The sequence below is a fragment of the Gobio gobio genome (assembly GCF_949357685.1).
Source record: "Gobio gobio genome assembly, chromosome: 15".
Lineage (NCBI taxonomy): Eukaryota > Metazoa > Chordata > Actinopteri > Cypriniformes > Gobionidae > Gobio > Gobio gobio.
Genome location: NC_137108.1, coordinates 35,271,802 through 35,298,618, shown reverse-complemented (window position 1 = coordinate 35,298,618; position 26,817 = coordinate 35,271,802). Strand labels below are relative to the sequence as shown.

Here is a 26,817-nt window from a genome sequence, read left to right as displayed (position 1 = left end):
TTGCGTAAGTGCTGGGCATAAAAATGTACTGAATATATATAAATATGTATAAGTAGAGAGATGGTTATTACTATAAACAGAACTGAATTTACAGATGAATATATACAGTGAATAAATATAAATATACAGATGGCTATTACTATAAACAGAATGTAAACAGAATGTACAGGTGAATATGTACTATGAATATAATATACCGATGGCTATTACTATAAACAGAATTTTACAGATAGAGGTATACAATAATATGTTAGGCTAATATGAGGAATATAGCAGTGGATTAAGGTAGTGCAATAAATTATGGACAGAGCTATCCGAAAGAAAGTGTAAAAGTGCAGTGGAAAGTGGTTGCATATTACAGTTAGAAGTACGGTGCAAAATGCAAATGTAAACATGGTTACTATAAATACAGTCGGCAGTGCAAATGAGCATATTCCAGTTAAGATATGGTGGTGCAAAATGCATAAGTAAACAGTTGTTACTGTAATAAACAGTCGGTAGTGCAAATAACAAAGTGAATGTAGGTGTGAGGTAGGAGAGTTTGCAGTTTATGAGGGAAGTGGATCAACGGGGGTTTGAGTTCAGTAAAGAGACAGCTCTGGGGAAAAAACTGTTCTTTAGTCTGCTGGTCCTGGTCCGGAGGATCCTGAAACGCCTGCCGGAGGGCAGGAGAGAAAACAGTCTGTGGGCTGGGTGAGAGGAGTCCTTGAGGATGCTGCGAGCTCGATGCAGACAGCGTTTCCTCTGGATGTGCTCGATGGCAGGCAGTGGAGTCCCTGTGATGCGCTGGGCAGTTTTCACCACCCGCTGCAGTGCCTTGCGCTCCGCAACAGAGCAGCTCCCATACCACACTGCGACACAGTTGGTCAGGATGCTTTCTATTGCGCAGCGGTAGAAGTTCACCAGGATAGCCGAGGAGAGCTGATTCTTCCTCAGTGTCCTCAGGAAGAAGAGGCGCTGGTGAGCCTTCTTGACCAGGCTGGAGGTGTTGGTCGTCCACGACATGTCCGCCGAGATGTGGATCCCCAGGAACTTGAAACTGGAGACACGTTCAACAGCCATTCCATTGATGTGGATGGTGTCGTGTGTGCCTCTTGACTCCTTCCTGAAGTCCACGATGAGCTCCTTCGTTTTGGTGGTGTTGAGGAGCAGGTTATTATCAGCGCACCATGTGGCCAGGTGCTGGATCTCCTCCCTATAGGCAGTCTCATCGTTGTTGCTGATGAGACCAATCACCGTAGTGTCGTCCGCAAACTTGACGATGGAATTAGTTCCATACACAGGCTTGCAGTCGGAGGTGAAGAGGGAGTAGAGAAACGGACTTAGCACACAGCCCTGTGGTACACCAGTGTTAAGAGTGATGGATGTGGAGCAGGTGAGTCCTTATCGAACATTCTGGGGTCTGTCAGTTAGGAAGTCCAAAATCCAGTTACACATTGAAGTGTTGATGCCCAGGTCTCCAAGTTTGGCAATTAACTTGGATGGGATGACAGTGTTGAATGCTGAGCTGAAGTCAACAAACAGCATGCGTGCATAGGTGTTTTTACTGTCCAGATGGGTGATTTATGTATATAAATGATTATTATTATTATTAGGGTAGGCCTACTTTTATTATTAAATTGACAATACATTTAATTTGCCCCCGTGATAATTTCATAATGCATCAATGCACAACCGACATGTTGCATAATAAAAGAATAGATAGATTAGCTTACTCCTCATTATTTAAATACATTTTGCACAATTAAACAAGGAATTATAGGCCTATAATTAAAATGATTATCAGTCTATAATATGTCAGAACACTACAATAATATCAGTATTATCAGAAAGTAAGAGCAGCTTTATTTAAAAAAAAACTTGTTTAACACGAAATGGGCCTATACTTCTCTTCTAATTTGTTTCACAATATGGGCCAAAAGAGAAATATTAAGAATATAAATTCAGACAGTTATAGGCTATACGTTATCAGCATATGTTAAAGCAGATTTATATAAATAAAGGGATATCTCTTGTCTCTGTGAGAATATGCGCCGAAAGCTTGTCAGATTTTACGTTCACTTTCAGTAGTAAATAATTGACCAGGTTTGAGACTTCACCGACTCTCGCACACATTGCGTTTTTGTGTGATATCCACTGACTCGCCTTCATGATTTAAAACGAAAAAGAAAAAAAATCTATATTGCGCCGTGAAAATTGCTCTTGTTTCCCTCTGTACACTGCACGAACTATGAAGAAGATGTCTCCTTCCACTTCTGTCTTTATTTCTATTCTCATCTCTGTGGGCAGTTGATGTTAAGTTAAAATGATCTCGTTACATTGTGATGCAATATGTTATTCCATTTGGAAAGATATTTAATTTACGCTACTATAGTTGCAGCTTGAAGTCGCGCTGGTATTAAAAAATATTTTGAAGGTATTAAAAAAGGTAGTAAAAGGTATTAAATTCAACTTAAGAAGTTCTGTATATACCCTGATAGTGTATGGAATGCTTTTTAAAGAAAATTTGCGGGGGGGAAAAGGAAAATGTTTAGATGAAGTAATGGAGATGGTGTGAACATGGCCTTTACATGTTCCAGCGTGAGCTGGAGGGAGGTGTCTTCCGTCAGCAGCTTGCTTTCTGATTGGGTATTGTTGCGTTTCACATGATAATCTCCAGAGCGCGCACGCTTGTCCTCGGGATAGAGATATATAATATAAGTATAACTATGAATAATAATAATATAACAAGTATAACTATGAATAACTGCTGTTGCACAAGTTGTTACCTCATCTGTCCATGAACAAATTTAGATGAGATAAACCATTTCTCACACATTTTCCCTCTGTTTTGTTTCAGATCAGCCATCAGTAGTTTACCAGTAGGGAGGCCAGCCAAGACCAACTGGGGTATTTTGTTCATACTTTTTGTTGCCATATCGTCATGATCTCTGCTTTGATTTGTTGTAATGAATTCAGTTCTCTATTTTTTTTTTTGTTTTTTGTAATTGATTGTGACGGTGAATAAAAAATATACTGATGTACATGGACTCAAGTCTCTTATTTGGAATTTATTAAATGTATTATTTATTTTCTTGCATTCATGTAAAATATTCAAAATAAAGTAATAACATATTAACATATGCATATTTTGTAAAATAAAAAGTAAAATAAATTACAGTAAAATTACTGTAAAAATTATTATACTGTAAAAAAAATTTGCGGTAAGGGCATCATACTGTAAAATGAAATTGCGGTAAGGGCATCGTACTGTAAAATTAAATTACGGTAAGGGCATCATACTGTAAAATGAAATTACAGTAAGGGCATCATACTGTAAAACACATTTACAGGTAAGCTACTGTAAAGGGGCAATTACAGTAACTTACTGGCAATAGTGCTGCCAGTAAGTTACCGCAAAAATACAATAAAATGTCTAACAGTGTAGCACATCACACCATTCCCTGCACTGGGATCTCTCGCCCGTGCGGTTTATGGGTGGAGAATGTGATGGGATCAGGATGGATGAGAGTGCATGGAGCCATGTGGTCCTCTGTAATGCCTCTTGGAGCAACAAGGTCCTGTAATAAAAATGTACTGTGTCTGGTCTTCTTAAATACTCCAGTGTCAGGATTAGACAAAAGTAGCGCAGTTAGCATCCATGCAGCCATTTACGCTGACTACTTCCATGTGTGATATTGCAGGCCTCACACATTTTCAGTTACCTTTGCTCCTTGTCGGCGTGGTGCACCTGCCCGGCTTCATTTCAGGCTGCTGACGGCTTCTCTCATCGGCCGTCACATAGAGTGACCAAATGACCTCACCTCCTCTTCCCCGCTCCCCGTTAGAGCTTGTCGCTGGGACTAATTTATCAGAGGAGTAGGGGGCACAAAGAGGGGCTTTATTCTGTCCCCCCTTCCCATATGAAGATCAACTCCCTTGGAATGTCCACCCCCCACATCGACAACCACAGACTAAACCATGTTTTATCCCTTACAGCTGAATTTACCAAAGACTACTCATTAATGAATAATCAAGAACAAAAAACGGCCGTTAAATCCCTCTAATCTGAAAAGTGACCTCCCTCTCCAGCGGTACTGGGCACTAGCAACTGCACTTTACTAGGAGTTCTCCAAAAGTTATGGCATTTTTTCCCCTCTGCACCCATTGTGATTGATGGAGCAGCCACAACAGGGGAAACATTGGTCCACCTCATATTCTTATAAACATCAACACGCTGGTTAAGAAAAGCAGGCCTCCCCGTCCCACTGCCAGACGTGTAAATAAGCTTCCCTGCGGGAGAAGAGGGAACCACGATGCTGTGCAGCGCTCTCACGTAGCCTACACCAGTAATCACCACCATTGTTTATGCTCCACGGCGCACACAAAAAAAGCAAGGATTTGTCTTTATGTGGCCATTGCATGCATATCAACTGAAAATGCTTCTCAGACGTGCTAAAACAAAAGACCCGCAGTTGATTTGCCTGTATGCAGTCTGTGCTCAGCAATGTGGCTCTTATAGCACTGACCCCCTCTAGAGGATCACAATGGAAGTTCCTCTATTATCGCAACCATATGTAGTCTATCTATAGCCTGTTAATATTACTGAGATGCATTTGAATTAAGAATTAATGTCTGAACAATATTAAACCTGAGAAAACGATATAGTATAATGTATTCCAAATACAAGTAAATAGACTCAATAAATACAAATTTGTTATTGATAATTTTTTTGGTCAATGTCTTCTTTGATAAATGTGTCTATCTATCTATCTATCTATCTATCTATCTATCTATCTATCTATCTATCTATCTATCTATCTATCTATCTATCTATCTATCAATCAATCATCTATCTAATCTGTCTGTTTGTCTGTCTGCTTTTTCCACTCAAGTTCTCGAGTTTTGGAAAACGTGATATAATGAAAAAAGCGAGTGTTGGTAGCCCGTGGGGTGTCTGACGTGGGGGGCTCGCCCTCTAAATAAACTTTGGAGTTCAGAGGGGGGAAAGAGACGGCAGAGAGCTGAAGTCATCAGTTACCAGACGAGCATACGAGCTGGGAGCAGGCGAGAGAAAGGGAGAGATAGTGAATTGCTCAACCGTGAAACTGTGAGCTATAGGGATTGAACAGAGAAGAGCGAAGTTTCGGCGACTATTTACAAATCAAGCGCCAAAGTTTCAGTTAAAGTTCCTCGGGATGCTGTGATGAGGATGACGCGAGGACCTCCTACATGCCAGGCTCAATAAATAAAGTAACCTTCACACCTGGACGTGTCGTGCTGGATCACAGAGGGGAATACATACAGTCATTAAGGAAGATCATCCAAATTGATCACCATGCCAATTTAATCTGATTCCCTTCTCCCCATTTTGCTTACAGTGCGCTGGATGGAGAACTAACACTTTCATTGTTTCCATGGAATGAGTGGCTCTCTCTTTGGATATCTCACAGTGGCACATATGTGGATTGCCTCCAATATGTTACTGCCGAATCGGCCCAGGTGCATTTGGGCCATTGAAAATCTTGCGCGTGAGCAGAGCTGGGGCTTCTGCCCGATTTAGGAATAACATATTGAGTTTTGCACAGAACAAAGTGCGATAAGGGACTTTGAAATTGACAAGACAAGCATCATTCCCCTGATTACTATGCAATTACAACTGATCTCCATTGTTTTGATCTTGCATTGTATGGAATACACAAACTGTCAGCATCAGGGCTCCAGGCACCGGCTACACAAACGTAAGTTCTGCGCGCTGCTCATCTGATGCTTTGCGCACACCTGCACCATGACATGTACTGGCTGTTTGTGTGAATCGTTTTTCTTTTCTTTTTTTTCTTCTTCTTTTTTTGATGGTCATGATGTTCTAAAACATGTCATACTTTTTCTCATTTTAAGAGACTTCAAAAGTAAAATGATTGGTTATGTCCCTATATAGGGAGAATATTGATATTGCAAAATTATCATGTGATGGCGAAGATAAAGTTTTACTATGAGAATGAAACATTCTATTTTATTTCTTGGCTAGGAAGACGCGCCAAAATTATTGAAAATAAATTAAAATAACATAAAACTCAAAAGCTAAAAAAAAAACTATCGGACTCTGCATCTGTGGTTCGGCATAGCATTGGCAGCTGACAAGTAAGCTAAATCAGTTAAATACTTGCCGGCTGGAAGAACTCTGTGTGAATTTTTGTTATAGCGTTATTTGTTCTTATGACAACAGAATTATATCGCTGTTTTCTCAGTTCATATTTTGTGTCAAACAGCCTGTGTTGCCAAATGCGCTGTTTCCCGCAGAAATAGGCTACTGTGGCAGCGGGTTGATATTTTTTTCTTCTCTGTGGCGTGAGGGTTAAATGGAAATAGTTTTTTAACCAGCCAACAACAGGTTAAATCAATTCTATCTTTGAGGCAGACCATCTGTGCTTAGGAAACAATAGTGAAATGGTGTTTTAGAGTTAAGATATGTAGGCTAAAGGAAGGTCTTTCTCAGGGTTAGATGCCATAATTTATATTATGCTATGTTCAATAGTCTTATATGTCATGTCTAATTGTATGTATTTATTTTGGGAAAGGTATTTTTTCAGTGTTGCACCATTGTACGTATATCCCCCCAGCCTCGTTTTCATTCAGGAAAAATTCAGTAGGCTATGGTCTCTCAGTAGCCTAAAGTCCATATAAAGTAATGACAGAATGGTACTGTGTACATTATCCAAGCAACCTTCTTTCCAGTTAAAATTGTATAGCAAACTTCGAAAATAGTTGAATAAATCATGGTATTTTTCAGTGATTAGCTAGCCTAAACTTAATATTTTTAATAGACTAGCCTACTACTTTATACAATTTGAATAAGGATTGTAAAATGCGTGGAGTTCGGTATCGGTTTGTATTTAATTGGTGATTAGGCTTGTTTTAGGATCGTTTGTTACAAAGACCTGGCAACCCTGCAAACAGCGGCTACTGTTGCTTGAGATGAGCCCGGCTCTCAGTGAAACTGTGCCTGTCACTAAAGAGTGACTGTTCCTCGTGGTTTCATTTTGATGCCTTAATTTGAGGAATATTTCACATAGCCTATGTGTCCCCACAGTAAGTTTTGTAGAAAACAGACAACCTAAACTTCTGATGGGAAATGTTGCGCTGAGGTAAAAGTCGAGTTTGAAGACGAGCAAGTCACGACAGATGTTTTCTTTTTAGACACGTAATTCGGACATACAGCTGGTGTTATGTGATATAATGTACTAGGCAATGAATGTTGCAGTTCTTAAGTTAACCTACCTTCCATCGAAGAGTTGCCTAGATAGCGTTTTACTCGCTTTACTGTCTCGTGCTGTCATTTTAGTAATCAGAGCGAACATGAAAATTATTATTATTATTATACTTTCGTTGTGCACTGTTGTTCGTCTAGTATCTATGGTCAGTCCTATTTCTTGTTTGGATCGCTCTCTAGCGGCCACTGCATTACGTTGAAACCCATTTGTAGTGCGCTTGGTCCGTTTCACGCATTGGCTGTTAACTTACACCTCAGTAAGTTCTGTATTGACAGAAGATCAATGCGCCCGTTTAACTTTTTCTTCCAGTTTGCAACAATGTTGAATATATCCTTGAAAAATAAATGTTTAAATTTAGAGGTTACATTTTCTGACCATTGGGGTATCTTTATAGTTGAGCATATAAAAGACCTGCTGGTACATGTTTTAAATGTATCGCACAAAGTTTATAGTTTTATTTGAAGGTAACATAAGGAATTCCCCATTTCGTTTAAAAGGCCATTTTAATCAGAAACATTAAGTCAAGGTTGTAACCAAATACTCAGGATTGTGGGGGACCAAGTGTAATTTGGAGGTCATGTCCCCCTGACTGTCTATGGTGGTTATGGCTCTGGATGAAGTGTTTATATGAATATTTTTGGTTTACATGGGAGAAAGAAACACAATTTTGGGAAACTCGGCTCTGAAATAAGCAATGCATGCATGACAGGCTCCAGAATTGTGGAACTGAGTATGATTTTTATTTTAATAAGCAAAGTAATCTGCAAATATGACTTGAAAGGCTAGATTCAAATGAATGCATAAACATGTGGTCCAAATTAGTTGTGACAAAGCCAATTAGAGCAAGAGAATAGCTTTTGGTATCAGAGAGCCACAAAAATGCCATCATAGCTATGTGGCACTCACTGGGTTATTTCAAGTCTGATAGAACAAAATGATATTATGGAATTCAAAATACAAAACCCTAAGCCATATTTTCGGTTTAAAACTGAGACGGTGCCATAATTGTGGACTGCGTGTGGTCAGGACATTGTCTTCAGCATACTAAGCATGTTCTCTCATGAGGCATATGAGAAAAATATGTGGCTAATTTGACTTTGACAGCTATTTAGTTGAGCACACAACCATCATTTTGAATTTAAAGCTGAAACAATTTTGGGTTATCCTTAAAGAGCAGAATGATTTCAGCATGAAATCTCAGCATATCAAAATCTGCTCAGGGGTAATAAACAACAGTGATTTTCACAATTATTTACAACAGTATCTGCATTTTTCATGGGTTTAAATAAAATATTTTTGTTAAAAGACACAATAAAAACAACTGCATCAAAACCACTCCTTTCCTGAAAAAAAAAACCAACAACTTGATTTTCAAAAGTCAATGAATTTTCGACAGCTTAATCTAACACTCACGTCTCTGAGTTGCATTCAATTTATTTAAGCCACAAAATTTCATATAATGAACTACTCAAAAAGCATTTAGAACGTCTCCAGCACATTTTATAATTACCCAAAAATCAAACATAGTTTACCCCTTAGGCACGTTATCACATCCTTCAAAAACTTAGAGTGGCTGTGAGTTGAAATATTAGAACTAAAAACATCGACATAATAGACTAATGGGCATCAATCTCTTCACTGAATACTTGATGGCTAAGGAATAATTATTACCATGCGATCCATCTGTTTTCAAATCCACATCATTTGAATATTGCAGCATCGATATCTATCAAAAAAATAACATGCACAATACATACACGGTAGTATTTACAAGAATCAGACGTACAGGGAGTACAGGCATTTCCTGAAAAAAAAAACACTACTGAATGTTTTGAATGCATCATCGCTTCTTGAGAAGAGGGTGAAAATGGCGGTCTGAGCGGCTTCAGCATGCTGTCTGTCAGAGACGATGACGTACATATAACATAACGCACGTGAGTATTGTTCTTCACTCACTAAAATTGAATCGGAATGATCAGCAAATGAAATTCGTCATACCCGTAGAATAAAAAAATATGGATGTAGTGTTCGTGACGTCACCCATAGGTTTCTGAAGAGAGTTTTTGAAGCGTAAAGTCGGCCGTTGCCATCTTGGCAGCGCATCCCTCCTGGATAACTGAAAATGGGCAAAGAGGCAGGACGTGGCGGCAGTTGAGGTGACGTGATGACTAACAGACAGCAGACAAATGGCCATCCACCTGTCACTCAAGTGGCCACGCCCTTAATTGTGCAGAACTTTAAGGCTTTATATAGAGCAAACGAATGAGTTAAAAAACCTCTCCCCCCTCACAGTTGTTATGAAAGGCAAAATTAGCCGAATAGACCAAAACCACAATTTGTACCAAGCTGTAAACATGTTTTTGTCTGCTGTAAAGTTGGGCATTTTACATGGAGCTCAATGAGATTCTGCTCCCTTCTGGAGCCTGTCCCTAGTGGCCAGTCGATGAATTGCAGTTTAATTCACTTCCGTATTGGCTTCAGGAGAAACTGGGGGAGGTTGCCGCTTGGTCACACCTTATGCTAAAAACGCCAATCCAATTGAAAAACGTTGCCGGGTTAGTGAGCATCGTTCAACGTGTTGGCTTTGATGGACATGTTTTATTAATAAACTATGCATTCTGATTATGACATTCCTGATTTGAACATTTTTATTCTTGACATCTTTTTTTTCATAATTTTGGCCATAGAGACAGAGCGTATTTAGGCCACGCCCACACCGGGGGGGGAAACAATCCAACGCTCTCCATTGACTTTGCATTGCGGGAGGCTGCCTTATTGTCATTTCGGACTTATAACAAAGAACAGAACAATGTATAAAAGCTGATATGTGACAAGGTGTACAGCAAACAAGCTAAAAAACACAGAAATAAGTTTTTATAAGCTGTCGACCCAAAAAAACGAGCGTTTAAGAAGATAAAAGTGGATACAGGCAATACGAAGTGACGTTTCAGCAGGATGAATGGGTAAATTTTGGGATCCTGACACTCAGTATGTCTCAGTATGTGTATGTGTGCAGTAAACATTTTGTCACTGTTAAGTCAAATATCCAAATGTCCGTTTTATATATATTTCCTGTCGTTGATTACATTCCCCTCTAGTCGCCGTAGTTATCAGTGTAATATGACCTGTAGCGCTCTGTCTCAATGGCCTGAATCCACTTTTTTGTCCTTAAACGCTCGTTTTTTGGGTCAACAGCTTATAAAAACGTCTGTGTTTTTGCCTCTGGGTTTTGTTTAGCTTGTTTGCAGTTCACTTTGTCACATATCAGCTTTTATACATTGTTCAGTTTTTTGTAATAAGTCCGAAATGACAAGGAGGTAGCCTCCCGCAATGCAAAGTCAATGGAGACCGTTTGATTGTTTTCCCCCCCGGTGGACGTGGTCTGCAGATTATGACGCGTGTCGCTCTGAACTGTTAAATGAGTGAGTCCCTTTAGTCATCAATGTTGATACTCATGCTGATGTAATATTTATTATAAACTTGATAGATTATTTTTTTTAAATAAAATGTATTTTGATCACTATCTTAGTTGTTTAAAAGATTAAGGCAAGGATCAAAGTTAGATCAAATATGGTTTAATTTTTTAATATAAGATAATACATTTTAATAAGGTTTCTTACATTTAATTACCCCTTAGCAGATTTTTGACCTATATCAAAATATTCCAATGTGATGTTATTAATAGATACAGGTGTGCAGGATAATGAATCTTTGTATGCATGGTCAAATCTTTGCTGAATGAACACTTGAATGCACCAGACATCATCAGACGCTGCTAATTAAGAGACTTTGAAAAACCTGGGTGAATGACCATGGCTAATTTATCAGTTGACCAGTTTATCAGCGAGTGACCAAACGGTCGCCTGACCTCAAACACTTCCTGTGTTTTGCGTGTGCATTTCTGTGTCTCCGCGTTGACAAGTAGAAGCCAGAAGGCTTTGATTTGCATGAAAAATAGACACCTTTTTAATGCCAAGTATTTTTAACATCTGATACTTTTAACAGCAGAATGTGCATATTTCTGCTTTGCAAGAGTATTTTATTTTTAATGTAAGTGTGTTTGTGGGACAGGAATACACTTTTTTTTTCTAATATGAATGTACTACGTCACAGAGGACATGAAAGGTGGGATCACCATTTAAGTTTAAAAAGAAGCCTTACAAATAACATCCAACACAGCTTTGTCAATGGCAGTATGCGGTAACTAATTTCCTTGTGAATAAAGTCATGACTGAGAGTAAATTATCTCTGCTTGTGTGTGGCCTTCCCATGTTGTAAATATCCCAGGTAATTAATTGTGTCGGCTTGCCTCACCGACTCAGACCACAAGACTTTGGGCAATACGCAAATGCTTTTGTTTAATGTCGATGTCTGACATGTTGTTATTTAATTAGGTTTTAACTCTGCCGCTTTACCGATAGATTCTGGGAATGCTTGCTTTTGTGGTCGTTGAGTTTTAACCGTGGCGAAGCGATTTTGAACGTTCGGATTTCAGGAGTGCTCGTGTGGTTGTTATGCAAGCTGACCCAGGGGCTGTGGCAGTGCAAGGGCAGGCAGAATTCCTCTGTGTAAAGGGTTCTCTGAATTAGAGAGCTTTGGCAGGAACACATGTGGGCAAATGGACAGCAGTTGTAAAGATTGCTTAGATATGTCAAACAGAATATCCTTGATCTATGGCAATCTGGCGGCCAAGAATGAACTCTGAGAATCAGGGGAGGGAGACAGAAAAAAAAAACAACAACAATGATGTCCGAGCCCGATTTCTGTAGTATGGAATGTAAGAGCAGGTTGAAAATATCTATCTATCCTTCCGTCCGTCCGTCCGTCCGTCCATCCATCATCTGTCTGTCTATCTATCTATCAATAACCTATCTTTGCCATCACAGGAATACATTTCTGTGAAATTATATTTTCAATTAGAAAACAATTATTTTTACTGTATTTTTTAAAAATCAAATAAAAGCAGACTTGGTGAACATAAGATACTTTTAAAAAATCGTATCGACCTCAAATTTTTAAATGGTAGTATGTATGTTTGTGTGCGTGTTTAATGAGCTTGGTCAAATAAGTGTTCATTCAGATTTTTAACTATAAATGTATACGTGTTCATCGACATTGGTCCATATTGTATATTGAATTTTTTACAAGCAAAAAGAGTCTGTGTGTTACAGTGATGTTAGGGATCGTCATTTCCTGTACTTTAACTGCTGCCTTATTGTTTAGATTTACTGATGGTTATAGAAACTATGTAACATCCTTTCAAGCCATATCATTTCAAATTACATAAGTGGAAGTAGAAGCAGAAGCGATTTTTTTGCATCACTTAAGTTGTGCCAGACCAATCTTAGTTTTGCCCCTACCTCACCCTCATCCAGATGCTGAGACCGGGTCAGTCCCTTTAAAATGCAGAGCCTTTAACCATCTCAGACTGACCTTTGAGAGACACCTGGAACCGATTGACTTTAATCAGAGATGCTCTCTGAAGCACCTTCCATTTTTTTTTACCTTGCCGAATTCAGCGAGGTACTGTGCTGTACTTTACAGTATGATGCGATTAGATCAGTGAACGTCTGTTCTTCTCACAGTAACCGTGGACTCGATCACTTTTGACTTCTTCAGTTCCCGAGCCAAAACAACGAGGCCATAGTGCATAGACATTATTCACAATCCCTTGAGCAAAAAGCTGAAGTAAATGTTCTCTTAATCCCCTTGAACACAGTGAGGACTATTTCTCAGAAATATCATCTCTTTTCGTTTCACAGTCGTTCTGTCCAGAAAATTGCCGGGTCATGTAACAGGTCAGCGATCATCTCTATAATTTAAGAGTAGATCTAATCTAAAGGGATTTGTGTGTGAGAGTGTTTTTTAAATATGACACTAGCACATTGAGAAACCTCTTCGTCATGCATTTGCGGTGGGCTTCTTCAGCACGTATTCACAGCTGGAGGTCTCCAGTGGAGACGAGTTGATTCCGTCTGGGGGTTTTGTCACAGTGTGGCCGCTCTGTTTGCCCGCTTATGAACACAAAGGCTACTGTGGTGCCGTTTGCGTGCAAACCCCGGTATGCAACGTGTCTCTGTTGATTAGTTACTCTGCCGGGAGAATCCACAGATGACTGTGCTTCCTGTCGTGTTTATTATTACACTACATTATGGTCACTGTTGTAGCCTTAATTGATGGCTCTGTTCTTTCCTTGGAGAACCTGGAACCATTTAGTTGTACCCACCATTCCTGTTTGCTCTTATAAATGTTGAGAATGTCCAAGTAAATGCCAAGTATGTTTTGTTGTAACTTGGTGCTGGCAGAAGAAGCAAGGTTTTCTAGATTCCCAAAAAGAAATGGGATTCCTACACATTATATATTTTTTTAAATGTTTTTGCATCTTTGAGGAAATTATGAGAAGGGGTTTGGATTGCATTATAAATGTCTTTGCTGTCACTTTTGATCAATTTAACACATCCTTGTTAAATAAAAGTAAAATCTTATTGACCTCAAACTTTGAAATGATACGCCGTGGCATTAAATGTGAATTGAACGCTGCTAAGAGCTTTGAACAAAACTTGAAATAGCTTTCAAAGATATGATGCCACTAGTCTGCCAAACTTGCGACTTTGCAAAAATCGAATCAGTGACTTTATTTACAGGCAGATGGATAAAAAAAAAATCCTGTGTGCTCTTTACTCTTGGTAAGTTGCGCAAAAGTAAAACGGAGACTAGTGAGACTTTTAACACTAACATGAAAACGTTTGTGCAACTGTTGGTGGTGCAACCAAGTTCAATAAAGCCACTAGACCGACACCAGTGGTTTCAAACTCCAGAGAATACATAAATTATGCCTATCCATTACACTTCTAAGATCTTTACATTTTCATACATCATTTTGAGCACACATGTTATTTGATCCTAATGTAAAAATGCTGTTTCTACCACAGAGGGTTCAGGGGTGAGCACCCAGGGATGCCAGGGAGGATGTCAGACCTGCTCCGTTTACAATGGCTGTCTGACGTGCAAACCCAAGCTTTTTATTCACCTGGAGAGGGACGGGATGAGGCAGATCGGAGTGTGTCTGCCCTCCTGCCCCAATGGTTTCTACGGCACCCGTTCCCCCGACAGGAACGACTGCACAAGTAAGACACATGTTTCACCTCAGCTTCTCCTTGAAATATTTACACTACAGACAACTTTGTCTTAGTTACGGTAATGAAGCTATGGCCATTGATATGCATGCTACAGCATTCTCTTCTCAGTTCAGGCAATGTGGTAATGAGTGCATAACCTGTCTTCCAGAGTGTGGGTCAGAGTGCGACTCGTGCTTTAACAGGAACTTCTGCCTGCGCTGCAGAGCGGGATCCTACTTGCACAAGGGCAAGTGCATGGAGAGCTGTCCAGATGGGCTGGTGCCCAGCGATACCAAGAAAGAGTGTGTCCCTGGTGAGTGCTCAATAGCCACTGCTATGATGGACTCGTTTTTAGCTTCCTTTTTCTGTGGCAACCAGTGTTGTGGAAGCTATTTTGAAACTGTAGCTTTCAAAACTGCAAGCTCATCATTGAGTCATTGAAGTAGTAAAACTACAGTCAAGCTACTGTTTTGTTAGAATGTATTAAAGGATAGCCCTTTGAGATGTAACATCTCATTAAAAAACTACAAATGAAAGAGAGGACAGTCTGAAGGAACTATTTGTTAATCTGTTTATTTACAACCATTACATGGACTTTCAAAAGCTACATATTAGAGATAGAACCTCCTGAATGAATTGACTTACTAGAATTAATCTGATATTAAAATGTATTTGAGAGAGAGGGCCATCTGAATGAACCATTTTACTGGAATGAATCAGATTATATGAATACTGTACATATCATCGTTCTCCAAAAACGTTACTTTTCAGGAAATGGAAAAAACTCTGCATTTTTTAAAATAATAAAACACCACATTGTGGCTTTATTTATGGTCAGACACTTACATGTGTCATTATATTATTGACATGTTACCAACATTTCTGAGAATGTTTTTTTGTTTTGTTTTGTTCTTCATTAGAACAAGTGCATCTAAGGCAATGAGTGCATTGCATTATGTTTTCATAAATTTACTGGTTCTTAAGTTTTTATAGAAAGTTCTTTTCTTTCTATATATATATATTGAGAGAGAGAGAGAGAGAGAGAGAGAGAGAGAGAGAGAGAGAGAGAGAGAAATTAAGTGTATATATAGAGTTTATATAGTGTTTCTTGATTAAAGAAAATGCTATACTTATTCAAAAACCAGTTCTTTATTTACCCTTGAGGCAGAGATGGTCCAAAATGTGTAAGGCACTTCGTTCACAGTAGAGGCGGGGTGAAGTTATGAGGTTTTACCGACAGTTTGAGGATCCAATGGAGTTACGAGGTTTAGCCACAAGCACTTTTTAATACTTTTCATTGGTTAAATATTTGCACTGACAGACAGACACAAAGGGTGAACAATAGTGATAATGATCTGTAAACAAGAAAAATGATAAAATATGGAGATACAAGGTTTCTGCCTGACAGCGATGATATTAAAGAGAGGACCATCTGAATGAACCTATTCACTATAACGAATTGGACTTTCCGCTGGTACATATAAGACAGAAGGTCACCTAAAAAGGAGTTTGGATGCGCAACAACATTACATGTTGGAAAAAGTAGTTTGTTAAAAAGTACATCATGAAAATAGATGAACTATTACACTGAAAAAAAATGGTTTAGAGACATTTTCACTCAGAAATTTCTAGAAAAATTACATAAATAATGACAAAGAAATGTCAAGTTATGGAATTAAACGTGAAATATTTTTCTAGTAAAACATACAAACATTAATCTATAAATTCAGTTTTTATGGTGTGCTGAAAAATGTTGTCCAGTTACAGCATCACTAAATTTAGTTAGATACTCCCCAATAATTATATTAAATTTGACTGTGTGTGTGATGGTTTTACAGCATGTCCTGTGGACTGCGACTCCTGTCAGAGCACTGACACGTGTACGAGGTGTGTGCCGGGACATTACCTCCTGCATGGGCAATGTCATCACGTCTGCCCAGACGAGTTTGAGCCCAACGACTCAATGGAATGCGTCCCGACAGGTCAGTCTCTGACATACTGTACACCTGCTGCTGAGACCCCTGCAGTGCTGTTTGCATGTGTTATGTGGCTTTACTGACTTGTTAACTTTGTTTTAGTGCACTGTGAAGTGGGCGAATGGAGTGAGTGGAGCCCCTGCTCCCGCCCAGGAAAAAACTGCGGGTTCAAACGCGGTGAAGAAACAAGGACCAGGAAGGTCCTACAGAATCCCTCTCCAATGGGGAGCCCGTGCCCACAGATATCGGAAAAGAGGGATTGCTTTGTCAGAAAAAGAAGATGTAAGTGGCGAATATAATTAATGATAAATAGACCCAATCGTCCCTGAAAATTGTAAGTCTGATCACTTAGAAAAGTAAAACATAGCATCCTTTGATGTAACATTCATGTTTGTAGAACAGTATGGGATGAGGGTTACATCAAAATTCAATACTAAGAACAAACCTCTAACCCTATGTACAAGAAATAATAATAGTGACTAAATGCTTGACTTAGCGAATGGAATTACTAGCAGGCTGTTATCCAATTTCCACATCTTTAGTACAAAAACATTGACTCTGCTCATTTTATTATCATATAAATGCTTGTTTTGTATCATCTGGATTATAATTATAAGAGGCAGAAATATTTCCCAACCAATGCAAAACAAATACATGGAGCAGATTCAAGGCTCTGTGCAGTTGTAAGCTTAACCATATTTGGCCAGTTATGTTTTGAATGTTTATTTGTGTAGTGGTATTTGTGGGACATTGCTGCTTTATGACAGACAGCAGGCCAACTCGACGCTCCATCGCTCTCCACCTCATAAACACTCAGGGCCTCAGCGCAGATAGAGGGAAAGAGGAAAATAAAGGAGGTGGAGATTTACATGTGAACTTCTCTGACTCCATAGGACAATGATATGGCTTGATCACGCACAAAAATGCAACAAAAAAACATATCACACTGAAAGTGCAGTGTGTAGTATTTATGAGGATCTATTGACAGAAATGCAATATAATATACATAACTATGTTTTTAGTGGTGTATAAAGACCTTACACAATGAACCGTTATGTTTTTATTACCTTAGAATGAGCCATTTCTATCTACATACACCACAGGTCCCCTTACAGTGAAATTGCCATTTTGCACCACCATGTTTCTACAGTAGCCCTAAACGGACAAACTTCTCTACAGGGCGCTAGTCACTCTCTGCTCACTCCGAAGACTACATTTTTGTCCTGTGTCGGCCACCGTAGCTTCTCTACGTGCTTCGAAAGGGAGGGGTGAGCAGGGGGTGATTGCAATTCACAACCTCACCACTAAATGCCGCAAAAATTCACACAGTGCGCCTTTAAAGGGTAACTATAATGATAAATATCAGTTTTAAAAATCATTCTAAATATAAATGAATAGCAGAGTCCAAAAAGAAACAATATCGCAATCTCGATTCAAACACCCATGCGATGATGATTCGCCTATTACTGGGATAAAAGTTTATAGTTCGGATATAAACACTGATGTCTATGATAGCGATCAAAAAAGAGTCAATCACATTTTGAACGTAAAATGGCAAAACAAATAACAATTGTGTCGATTACATCATTACGCCACCAGGTAGTGACTGTTACAAAATGTATTTGTCATTGAATCATTCATTCAAGAGATTTGTGCCAAAAAACGCCGATTCATCCAGTAATAAAACAAGTGAAGTATTATTAAATATATTAATGAAACATTTAAAATAGACTGCAGTAATTAACTTTTCGTCACAACCTCTAGTAAATTACATGTTATTTTGTTTAGTTGCCTGTTCAGAATCGTGGGAGAATCGTGATCTCTATTTGAAACAAAAAAAAGTATATTTCTCAATTTATCCATAATTGTGCAGCTGTAATATATATACAAGAAATGTTGCTTGGGCAACAAATCAGTCCATATATATATTTATGGAATGATTTGTTGCAGATGAGCTTCCATCTCATCTTAGCTTTGTGCACATAAAGACTTTTTGTTCATTGTTAAATCAAAGCGAGTCAGTGCAGTTGATCCGCCGGGGGCCACAGCTGAGGGGTGCGTTTTATACACTGCAGGCTCGGTTATCGACCTCGCCCCCGCTTGTGATTACCCAGCTGCCCCAACTCCTGGAACATCAACTGCGCGCTAATTATCTGCCGGGGTTCTGTCCTGTCCGTGTTTATGTTCCACATACACCAGCAGGGTCAGTGGTCCGACCCCCGCCAACTCAAAGTAATCCCAAGCTGCCCTCTGACACTGATACATCCTCCTTGTCCGCCCCCCACTCCTGATACACACACACATGCAACTGCTTTTCTTGTTGTTGCCCCAGCCAAATCCATTCTTCTCCCGTTACTTGTCATTTGTTTTTCTTTCTTGTTCTCCCTCTGACTAATCCTGACCTTTTTCTTACACAGCTTGTCCAAACGCAGCCCTGCGTCTGGCCCCTGTCCTTTCTCTTTCAGTCATGATGACTCTAGACTCAACTCCTAGTGTCAACATGTGCTCATTGAGGTTTTTAATATCAGATAGATAGATAGATAGATAGATAGATAGATAGATAGATAGATAGATAGATAGATAGATAGATAGATAGATAGATAGATAGATAGATAGATAGATAGATAGATAGATAGATAGATAGATAGATAGATAGATAGATAGATAGATAGATAGATTTTCAGCAGTCTTTACTCAGTCTTCGTGTCACATTATCAAATCAGCATATTAGAATGATTTATGAAGGATCATGTGACACTGAAGACTGGAGTAATGATGATGAAAATTCAGCTTTGCCATCACAGGAATAAACTACATTGTGTGTGTTGTGTGTGTGCACGTGTTTCCATTCAAATGTCCCCACAAAAATATTGTTAGATCATAATGAAAACAATAGACTACGGAAAAGTCCCCACAAATATACAAAAACAATGCTTCTTTAATGTGTGCATGCTTGCTCATATAACATTGTGAGTTTTATTTTTAATGTAATCACAGAATCTGGAATCCCACCATTGTTGTTTTGTGTGTGTGTCTCAATCGTCCACTGAATTCTTAGCCTCTGTGTGTATCCCTGTGTGCCTCTGCCCTCCACACTAGCACCATCCTCCCTAAGGGAGAGCAGCTATACTGGGCCTTCAAAGCCCGGGCATTCCTCCTGTGGGACGATCCAGAGCCCTTAATCCCCGCCTGGCTCCTGCCAAAACCCCCCGGACGACAGCACGCCTCCCTCCACCCTATCCCTCCCCGCCCCCAGGGTTCATTAATGAAAATGTGCCCCACTGCACCCGACATCATATCCTATTTCAACCACCTCTACCTCTGTGTCCTTAACAGCAGCAGACTGGGATGATTTGGGTTGTCAGGGTTGATTTTAGAGCATTTCACATTTGACTGACTGTGCAACAGTTACCTTTCTCTCTCTCTCTCTCTCTCTCTCTCTCTCTCTCTCTCTCTCTCTCTTCCATCTGTCCTGACACACTTTTCACCCTCTCATCTCCCTCCTTTTTTAAGATCTCCTCCTTTTCTCCCCTCTCAATCACTCTTTCAAGAATAATTTATAATCAGAGCCAGATGACTCCTCATTTCACCTATGTTGAAACATCTAGATAGACTCAACTATGAGACAAACTTGTTCCAAATCATTCCTAACTTGCAACATTTCTCAGAGGAGGATGGAAGTGCAATCCATTGGTTCGTCCAGAAATGATGAATAGACCCATTATCAAGTGGCTATATTCAGCTGTAGATAGAGCACCTGTAAACGTATGCTCGGATTCAACTTTAAATGGAAGCCTTTTGCCTTTACAAAAAATTTCTCATAAAATTTCACTTGCACTTTATTCTACCTTTCTAAAGTTTGGGGTCAGTCAGCAGTAAGTTTTTTTTAAAGAAATTCATATTTTATTCAGCTAGGATGCATGAAATTGACAATAAAGACATTTATAATGTTACAAAAGAAATATTAGGCAGCACAACTGTTTTCAACATTGATAATAATAAGAAATGTTTGAGCTCCAAATCAGCATATTAGAATGATTTCTGAAGGATCACGTGACACTGAAGACTAGAGTAAATCTCACTTTTTAATTCTTATTTTGTACAAATTATTTTACATTTTAAATGTGCTTGCACTTTCTTTCTCATAGGAAACAAAATTCACAAAAGATATCTCTTTAATATCTCAATTGTTTCTCCTAGATAGCATTGGAATTAAATGGAGACTTTTCCATTGGGACTTTCCTGTTTTTCAGATGGGGAAAGAGACACTAGTAATCTCACATGGGTCTCCTCTAGAATTTCAGAAGAGAACAACATCTTAAAGCCACAATATGTAATTTTTCGCTGCTAGAGGTCGCTTATTCAAAACAAAGGCGTAGCTTTATGATGTCATTGATAGGAGACGCAAATTGAAATTGCTAATTTCTCTGGATTTAAACATTCTTGGAAACATTTGGGAGAATGTTTAACTTGTACACAAGTCAACAAAATATATAACATTGTTCTATTGGTTTTTGGATATTTTGAAAAAAATCCCAAAATCGTACATATTGTGCCTTTAACGGTGCATTCACACGGGGCGTTGGCATTAACGCTTCTCATTTACTTTGAGCTCAGTGGTTCATGTAGGTTGTCTACAAACCGGAAGGTTGGTGGTTCGATCCCCGGTTCCACCTGACCAAGTGCCGAAGTGTCCATGAGCAAGACACCTAACCCCAGCTGCTCCCGACGAGCAGGATGGCGCCTTGCATGGCTGACACCGCCGTCGGTGTGTGTGAATGGGTGAATGTGAGGCAATGTGTAAAGCGCTTTGGATGGCCATTGGTCTGTTAAAAGCGCTATATAAATGCAGTCCATTTACCATTTTACTTTGAATGGGTGACGACATGCGCTGAATTCCATTGCGTTGCATCGCGTCACTGGTTTTGCTTGTGGTAGAAGTTGAACTATTGAACATTCATCTTTTCTTGCGCCAACGCAGGTGTCAGCCAATCAGATTGCCTTTATGCAAATACCCCATGTGTTGCGGTCCAACCTGGAAGTAATGTGATTGGCTGTTGTCGTTATGATGGTTGAGTCAGCACCAAATTCAGACACGCCTTCCGTTTGAATGCAGTGTTATTCATTGTGATCAAAAGTCAAAACTTTCGATATATCATATATTTCTCATCAAATTCCATAAAGACCAAATGTTCTGAGTTATGCTATACCCACTTTAATTTAATGACACTGTATTTATACTGTGACATAAATTGTCTTATTCATGTCAAAATTGATACGTATATGTAACATGACCATGTACGAACTCCATTAGGTCTCTTGCATGAGCTTTGAAAGAGCAACCTCTGAACCATTTCATCTGGGATTGCATCTGCTGCTGCAGTGCTGACCAGATGCTCAAGAACATGCTCCATCCCTGAGGAAATCGCTTGTATTCAGATTGTCGCTTGACAGTTTTCTGAAAAACTTGACAGCCTTCCAGCTCTGAAAGGGTGGCAGTAAACATCTCCATAATAATCGCCACAGTTCTCTGGTCATGTTACGCCTTGTTTTATGGGAAATGCAGAGGATTACGCCTAATCCACTGACCTCCAAATCGTTACGACAAAGACAACAGTGTGCGTGGAGGGAACTTCCTGTGTTTAAAGAGATGGCGAGAGGGGAGGTGACGACAGCGAGTGAAATGTGTGTGTGCGCGCGTGTATGTTTGGATCGGTCAGACACCATACATGAGTCAGCCCGTTCAGAATGCACAGTACAATCACAACATCCTCAAGCCCATGAGAGGTTGAGCTGGGGGGGGTTCAAGTTTGAATGAACTAGTTTCAGTCACAAAACAAGAGTCGTCATCCTCATTGGTGAGTTTATTTCGACAGCCGGGGCTGCAGTGGCCTCCTATCGCCCTGGCTAGACCCCAGGAATGTGTGGGTCAGTGTAGGTTGCAGTGGGCAGGGAGTCCGGAGAGAGTCCGGCTGATTAATAGAGCCTACTTTGGGGAGCAGAAGCGGGGGAGAGGTGGCTGTGTCCACCTCAGCACTTTTCCAATCCTCATCTGTGCCCCACCGATAAGCCTCTGACAATAATGGAAATTGGCTAGCTGTGAGCGTTGAGCAACGGCGAGATGAAGTAATATTAACAGAATTTGTATTTTAAGTCTTTCTATTTTTGATTTGCTAATCAGTTGTTAGCTTATTCTGGTGTCAAACATTCAGCTGGGCGGCCTCACCTTGGTTGCTCATCTTGACAGTTTTATTCCAAAGAGACGTACTGTACGCTAATTGCAGAAATCGTGTTCCTGGAAAGATACCGGACTGGTTTCTCAAGAGCACAATGGTGATAAAATTGTCTGACTCTGAAATTGATGGGTCGCCGACTAGCTTTTTGCATTTCCAGTGACTAATACAGCCAAAAATGAAAATGCCTTCATAATTTACTCACCCTTATGTTGTTCTGAAACCATATGCTGTTATTTTTTGTTAAAGGTAGGGTAGGTAATGTTGGAGAGGCTAGCAGTAGCAAGCTAGCTTTGAAATCATAAGATCCCAAAAGATCTCCAAAATTCATGAACATGCACAGCCAGAGCAGAGCACATCCCAAAGATGTTCTATCGGGTTGAGGTCAGGAGTCTGTGCAGGCCAGTCAAGCTCCTCCACACCGAACTCGCTCATCCATGTCTTTATGGACCTTGCTTTGTGCACTGGTGCGCAGTCATGTTGGAAGAGGAAGGGGCCATCCCCAAACTGTTCCCACAAAAGTGGGAGCATGAAATTGTCCAAAATGTCTTGGTATGCTGAAGCATTAAGAGTTCCTTACACTGGAACTAAGGGGCCAAGCCCAACCCCTGAAAACCAACCCCAAACCCTCTACCAAACTTTACACTTGGCACAATGCAGTCAGTGCTTTACATCACTGCATCTAACGCTTTGCATTGCACTTGGTGATGTAAGGCTTGGATGCAGCTGCTCGGCCATGGAAACCCATTCCATGAAGCTCTCTACTCACTGTTCTTGAGCTAATCTGAAGGCCACACAAAGTTTGGAGGTCTGTAGCTATTGACTCTGCAGAAAGTTGGTGACTTCTGCGCACCTTGCGCCTCAGCATGCGCTGACCCCGCTCTGTGATTTTACGTAGCTTACTTACCACTTAGTGGCTGAGTTGCTGTTGTTCCCAATTGCTTCCACTTTGTTATAATACCACTAACAGTTGACCGTGAAATATTTAGTAGTGAGGACATTTCGTTTGAATTCACTGAGCTCCTGAGAGCAACACATTTTTTCACAAATGTTTGTAGAAGCAATCTGCATGCCTAGGTGCTTGATTTTATATACGCTTGGCCATAGAAGTAATTGGAACACCTGAATTCAATGATTTGGAGGTGTGTCTTGCATCTGCTACTATATGATTACTATCAGGATGTGAAGAGAGTTTCAACCAGGATAACAAAACATGTTTATGAAATGCATTACCTTTAAAAAGAATCTTTTGAAGAATCTTCCCTTCTCTGTACAACAATGTTCATAATAACCAAGCATTTTCCAAAAAGGGCAATAAACACAAAAAGAAGCTCCTTAAACATAGTCCATGCAACATTTGCACTATATTCTTTCTGAAGGAATAAGTGTGAAAAACTGAAATGTATGATCACATTCATATTCCTATAAACACTCGGAATTGCATTTCAGTATTATTTATATATCATTATAGTATTTATTAATATTTAAGTTTTTATTTTAGTTTAAGCTTTAATAATTGTTTTGTGCTTTTGTCATTTTTATAGTTTTTTTTAATACTTGCTTTAATTTCTTTTTATTTAAATTTTAGATTTAAAGTTCAGTAAAAACGTATACATGTTTGAAATTAAAAGGTGAGAAAATAATGATATAATTTTAAAAATTCACTAAACTATCCCTTAAAAACACTGATCAACCATTCTTTGACAGTGTTAAAGAAAGAAAAATGAAATGGAAAAAGTTGTTGTACAAGACTGTCATCTTGTGGTAGACCAGACACAACCAATCACACAACCCCACCAGATGGTTCTGCTGTTTCACAACTTTATAAATGGGTCTTCAACCTGGATTCCATCAAACTTTTAATAATCTATGAAAAATACTTTTAAATAGAAGTGATGATTGCTGAAGGGATGTCTCCCAACCAAAACAGCCCAAAATTAAGAACAATAGTCATCTTAGGTTGAATGAGTAATGCCATCTGGAGCGGCAGAGAAATGAGGGATGATGGGAAAATCACTAAAGCCTGATTAATAGAATGATAGAATGATACAACGTGCCTGTATGGGAAATAAATCAGCTCAGATGCCTGCCAAACTCTGACTGGTCATATTGTGTGTGCACTTTTTCTGGTTACAATACTTTCTCTTATCCCAGATTAATGTGCAAAGACATTGTAAGTAATTTTCCCGTAAAGTGTAAATATTGTGGTGCTTAAAAACTTGTGATTGTTACTTTTCAACACACCCCAGTGTTAATGTGTCACTTGTTTGTGTTGAGGACAATTAATAACTACAATATACAATTATACAATTAAAACTATAATATTTTCAATATTATTATAATTTATTAGAACTGTTTTCCATTTTAATATATTTTAAAATGTAATTTATTCCTGTGATGGCAAAGTTGAATTTTCAGCATCAATACTGTGGTGCTTGCTTAATTTTTTTGTGTAAACCATCATTATTTTTTTCAGGATTTTCTGATGAATATGGTTATAAATGTCTTTACTGCCAATTTTGATCAATTTGATGCATCCTGTCCTCAAACTTTTTAATTGTAGTGTAGCTCCATCAGATCATGTGGGTTTTTTTTAGGAGAGGTGTACTATTACTACTCTAAGTGATCAGATTTTCACCAGCCAGATGATACAATGGGCAAAACAACTCATTTATATTGTATTTAAATATTTAAAATGGCTCACACTGTCACCAATTGTCCTTGCAGGTAAGACAGCGAAAGGCCAACGGCAGGGAGGGAAGAAAAAACGTTTCAACCTGCAGGAGAAAGAGAACGCCGAGGCCCGTCGAGAAAGGAAGAGAGAACGAGAGAAGGAGACGGTCGACCGAGAGGACTCAGAAAGCCGGAACAAAACAGAGCACCGTCGCAGGAGGGATCAGAGCAGGGACGCTGGAACAGTATAGAGAGCTGCTGCTCCTCACTGCTCCTCTGCTGCTGCTCTTCTTTCCCCTATCAGTCCATGTCACCCCCTCACCCTCTTAACCCCTCGCCGAGGGGGTGTTGCTGCTACCTGTATAATTGAAACGTATACTGTATATGCACATGAGAGAGGGGGCGCTCGTCATCCACACAATTGCAGACAGTCAGGACGCCCCTCGAACTTCTCCTTCAGAGGGCACCCTTCACCCCCCTTGGGCCCGGTCTGGTGCTGGATTGAGGCTGAACTGTGTAGCGTGGGGCTGGGCATGTCCGATGATCTGTGGAATGTTTTTTTTAAAGGGGGTCCAGGTACAGCACTGTATCGTGGTTTGAATGTAGGTTTTTGAGACATTAAAGTAGAGTTGTTGTATAAACGTCTGTATTTTTTGGGGGGCTGAGTAAATTAAAAATGAGCATGCTTACTGCCACCGCGGACATTGCCTGCCGCCAGAGGCTGAGATTGCATGTTGATTGGTGTAAATGGCTAATGAACTGGCTTTCTTCATACTGGATGAGCAACAACACTCTCGCTGCAACGTTTTAACTTCAGTTTTCTCCGAACAAAGTGTTGATTTGCCTGTCTGTATATAAACAGGATATGAGCTTTCCATTGAAGCCATCTGACCAGAAATCAAAAGCACCTGTATGTCAAATAAACAATACTGAGTTTGTATTCGTTTTTAATTTATTTATTGTCTTAACAAGCATAAATATACATCAAACACAACAGTAGCATAGCCATAAATGTCTGGTGATGCATAACACCATTTAAAGAGACGAATGTGTGATTTCTTCATTTAATTATCCATTTAAATTTCTCTGTGAATAATATTATTATAGATAGATTTGATTGATAGATAGATAGACAATTCTGAAATGCTTAGATAGATATGTTTATGACAGATAGATAGATAGAAAAATTATGTATGTTTATGTTCACATAAATAATATACACTGCTTTGTTCTATTGTGCTACAAAATTACTTTAACAATAACAATTGGCCTTTAAGAATAATATTCAAGGATAAATGAGTGTGTAAGACTTCCAGTTGTATTAATAGGCCTACATAAATTTACAAAAAACACACACATACATGTAATTAGGGGAGAAATTATATATTTCTGTTCTTAGATAAAGTTTTCTAAAGTAGCCTATCACCCCTCGTTGTTTTATTTAGAAGGTTACAATTATGTTATTTATCATAAGACGTTTGAAATGTTTTGCCTCAACATACAGTAAACTAATTGTTGAAATCTGGCCCAGAATATCATTGTAGCCTATTTATTGTTGCTATTAACT

At 39.3% G+C, this 26,817-nt stretch overlaps 1 protein-coding gene across 1 annotated transcript; it reads left to right on the top strand.

The window, feature by feature from the left end:
• Nucleotides 1–4,989: 4,989 nt before the first annotated feature.
• On the top strand, nt 4,990–26,190 carry rspo3 (R-spondin 3). Its single transcript, XM_079836606.1, has 6 exons — nt 4,990–5,720; nt 14,183–14,377; nt 14,538–14,681; nt 16,207–16,350; nt 16,447–16,626; nt 25,305–26,190. The coding sequence occupies exons 1-6, from the start codon at nt 5,627–5,629 to the stop codon at nt 25,499–25,501; spliced, it is 954 nt and encodes a 317-aa protein (XP_079692732.1). The 5' UTR covers nt 4,990–5,626; the 3' UTR covers nt 25,502–26,190.
• Nucleotides 26,191–26,817: the final 627 nt, after the last annotated feature.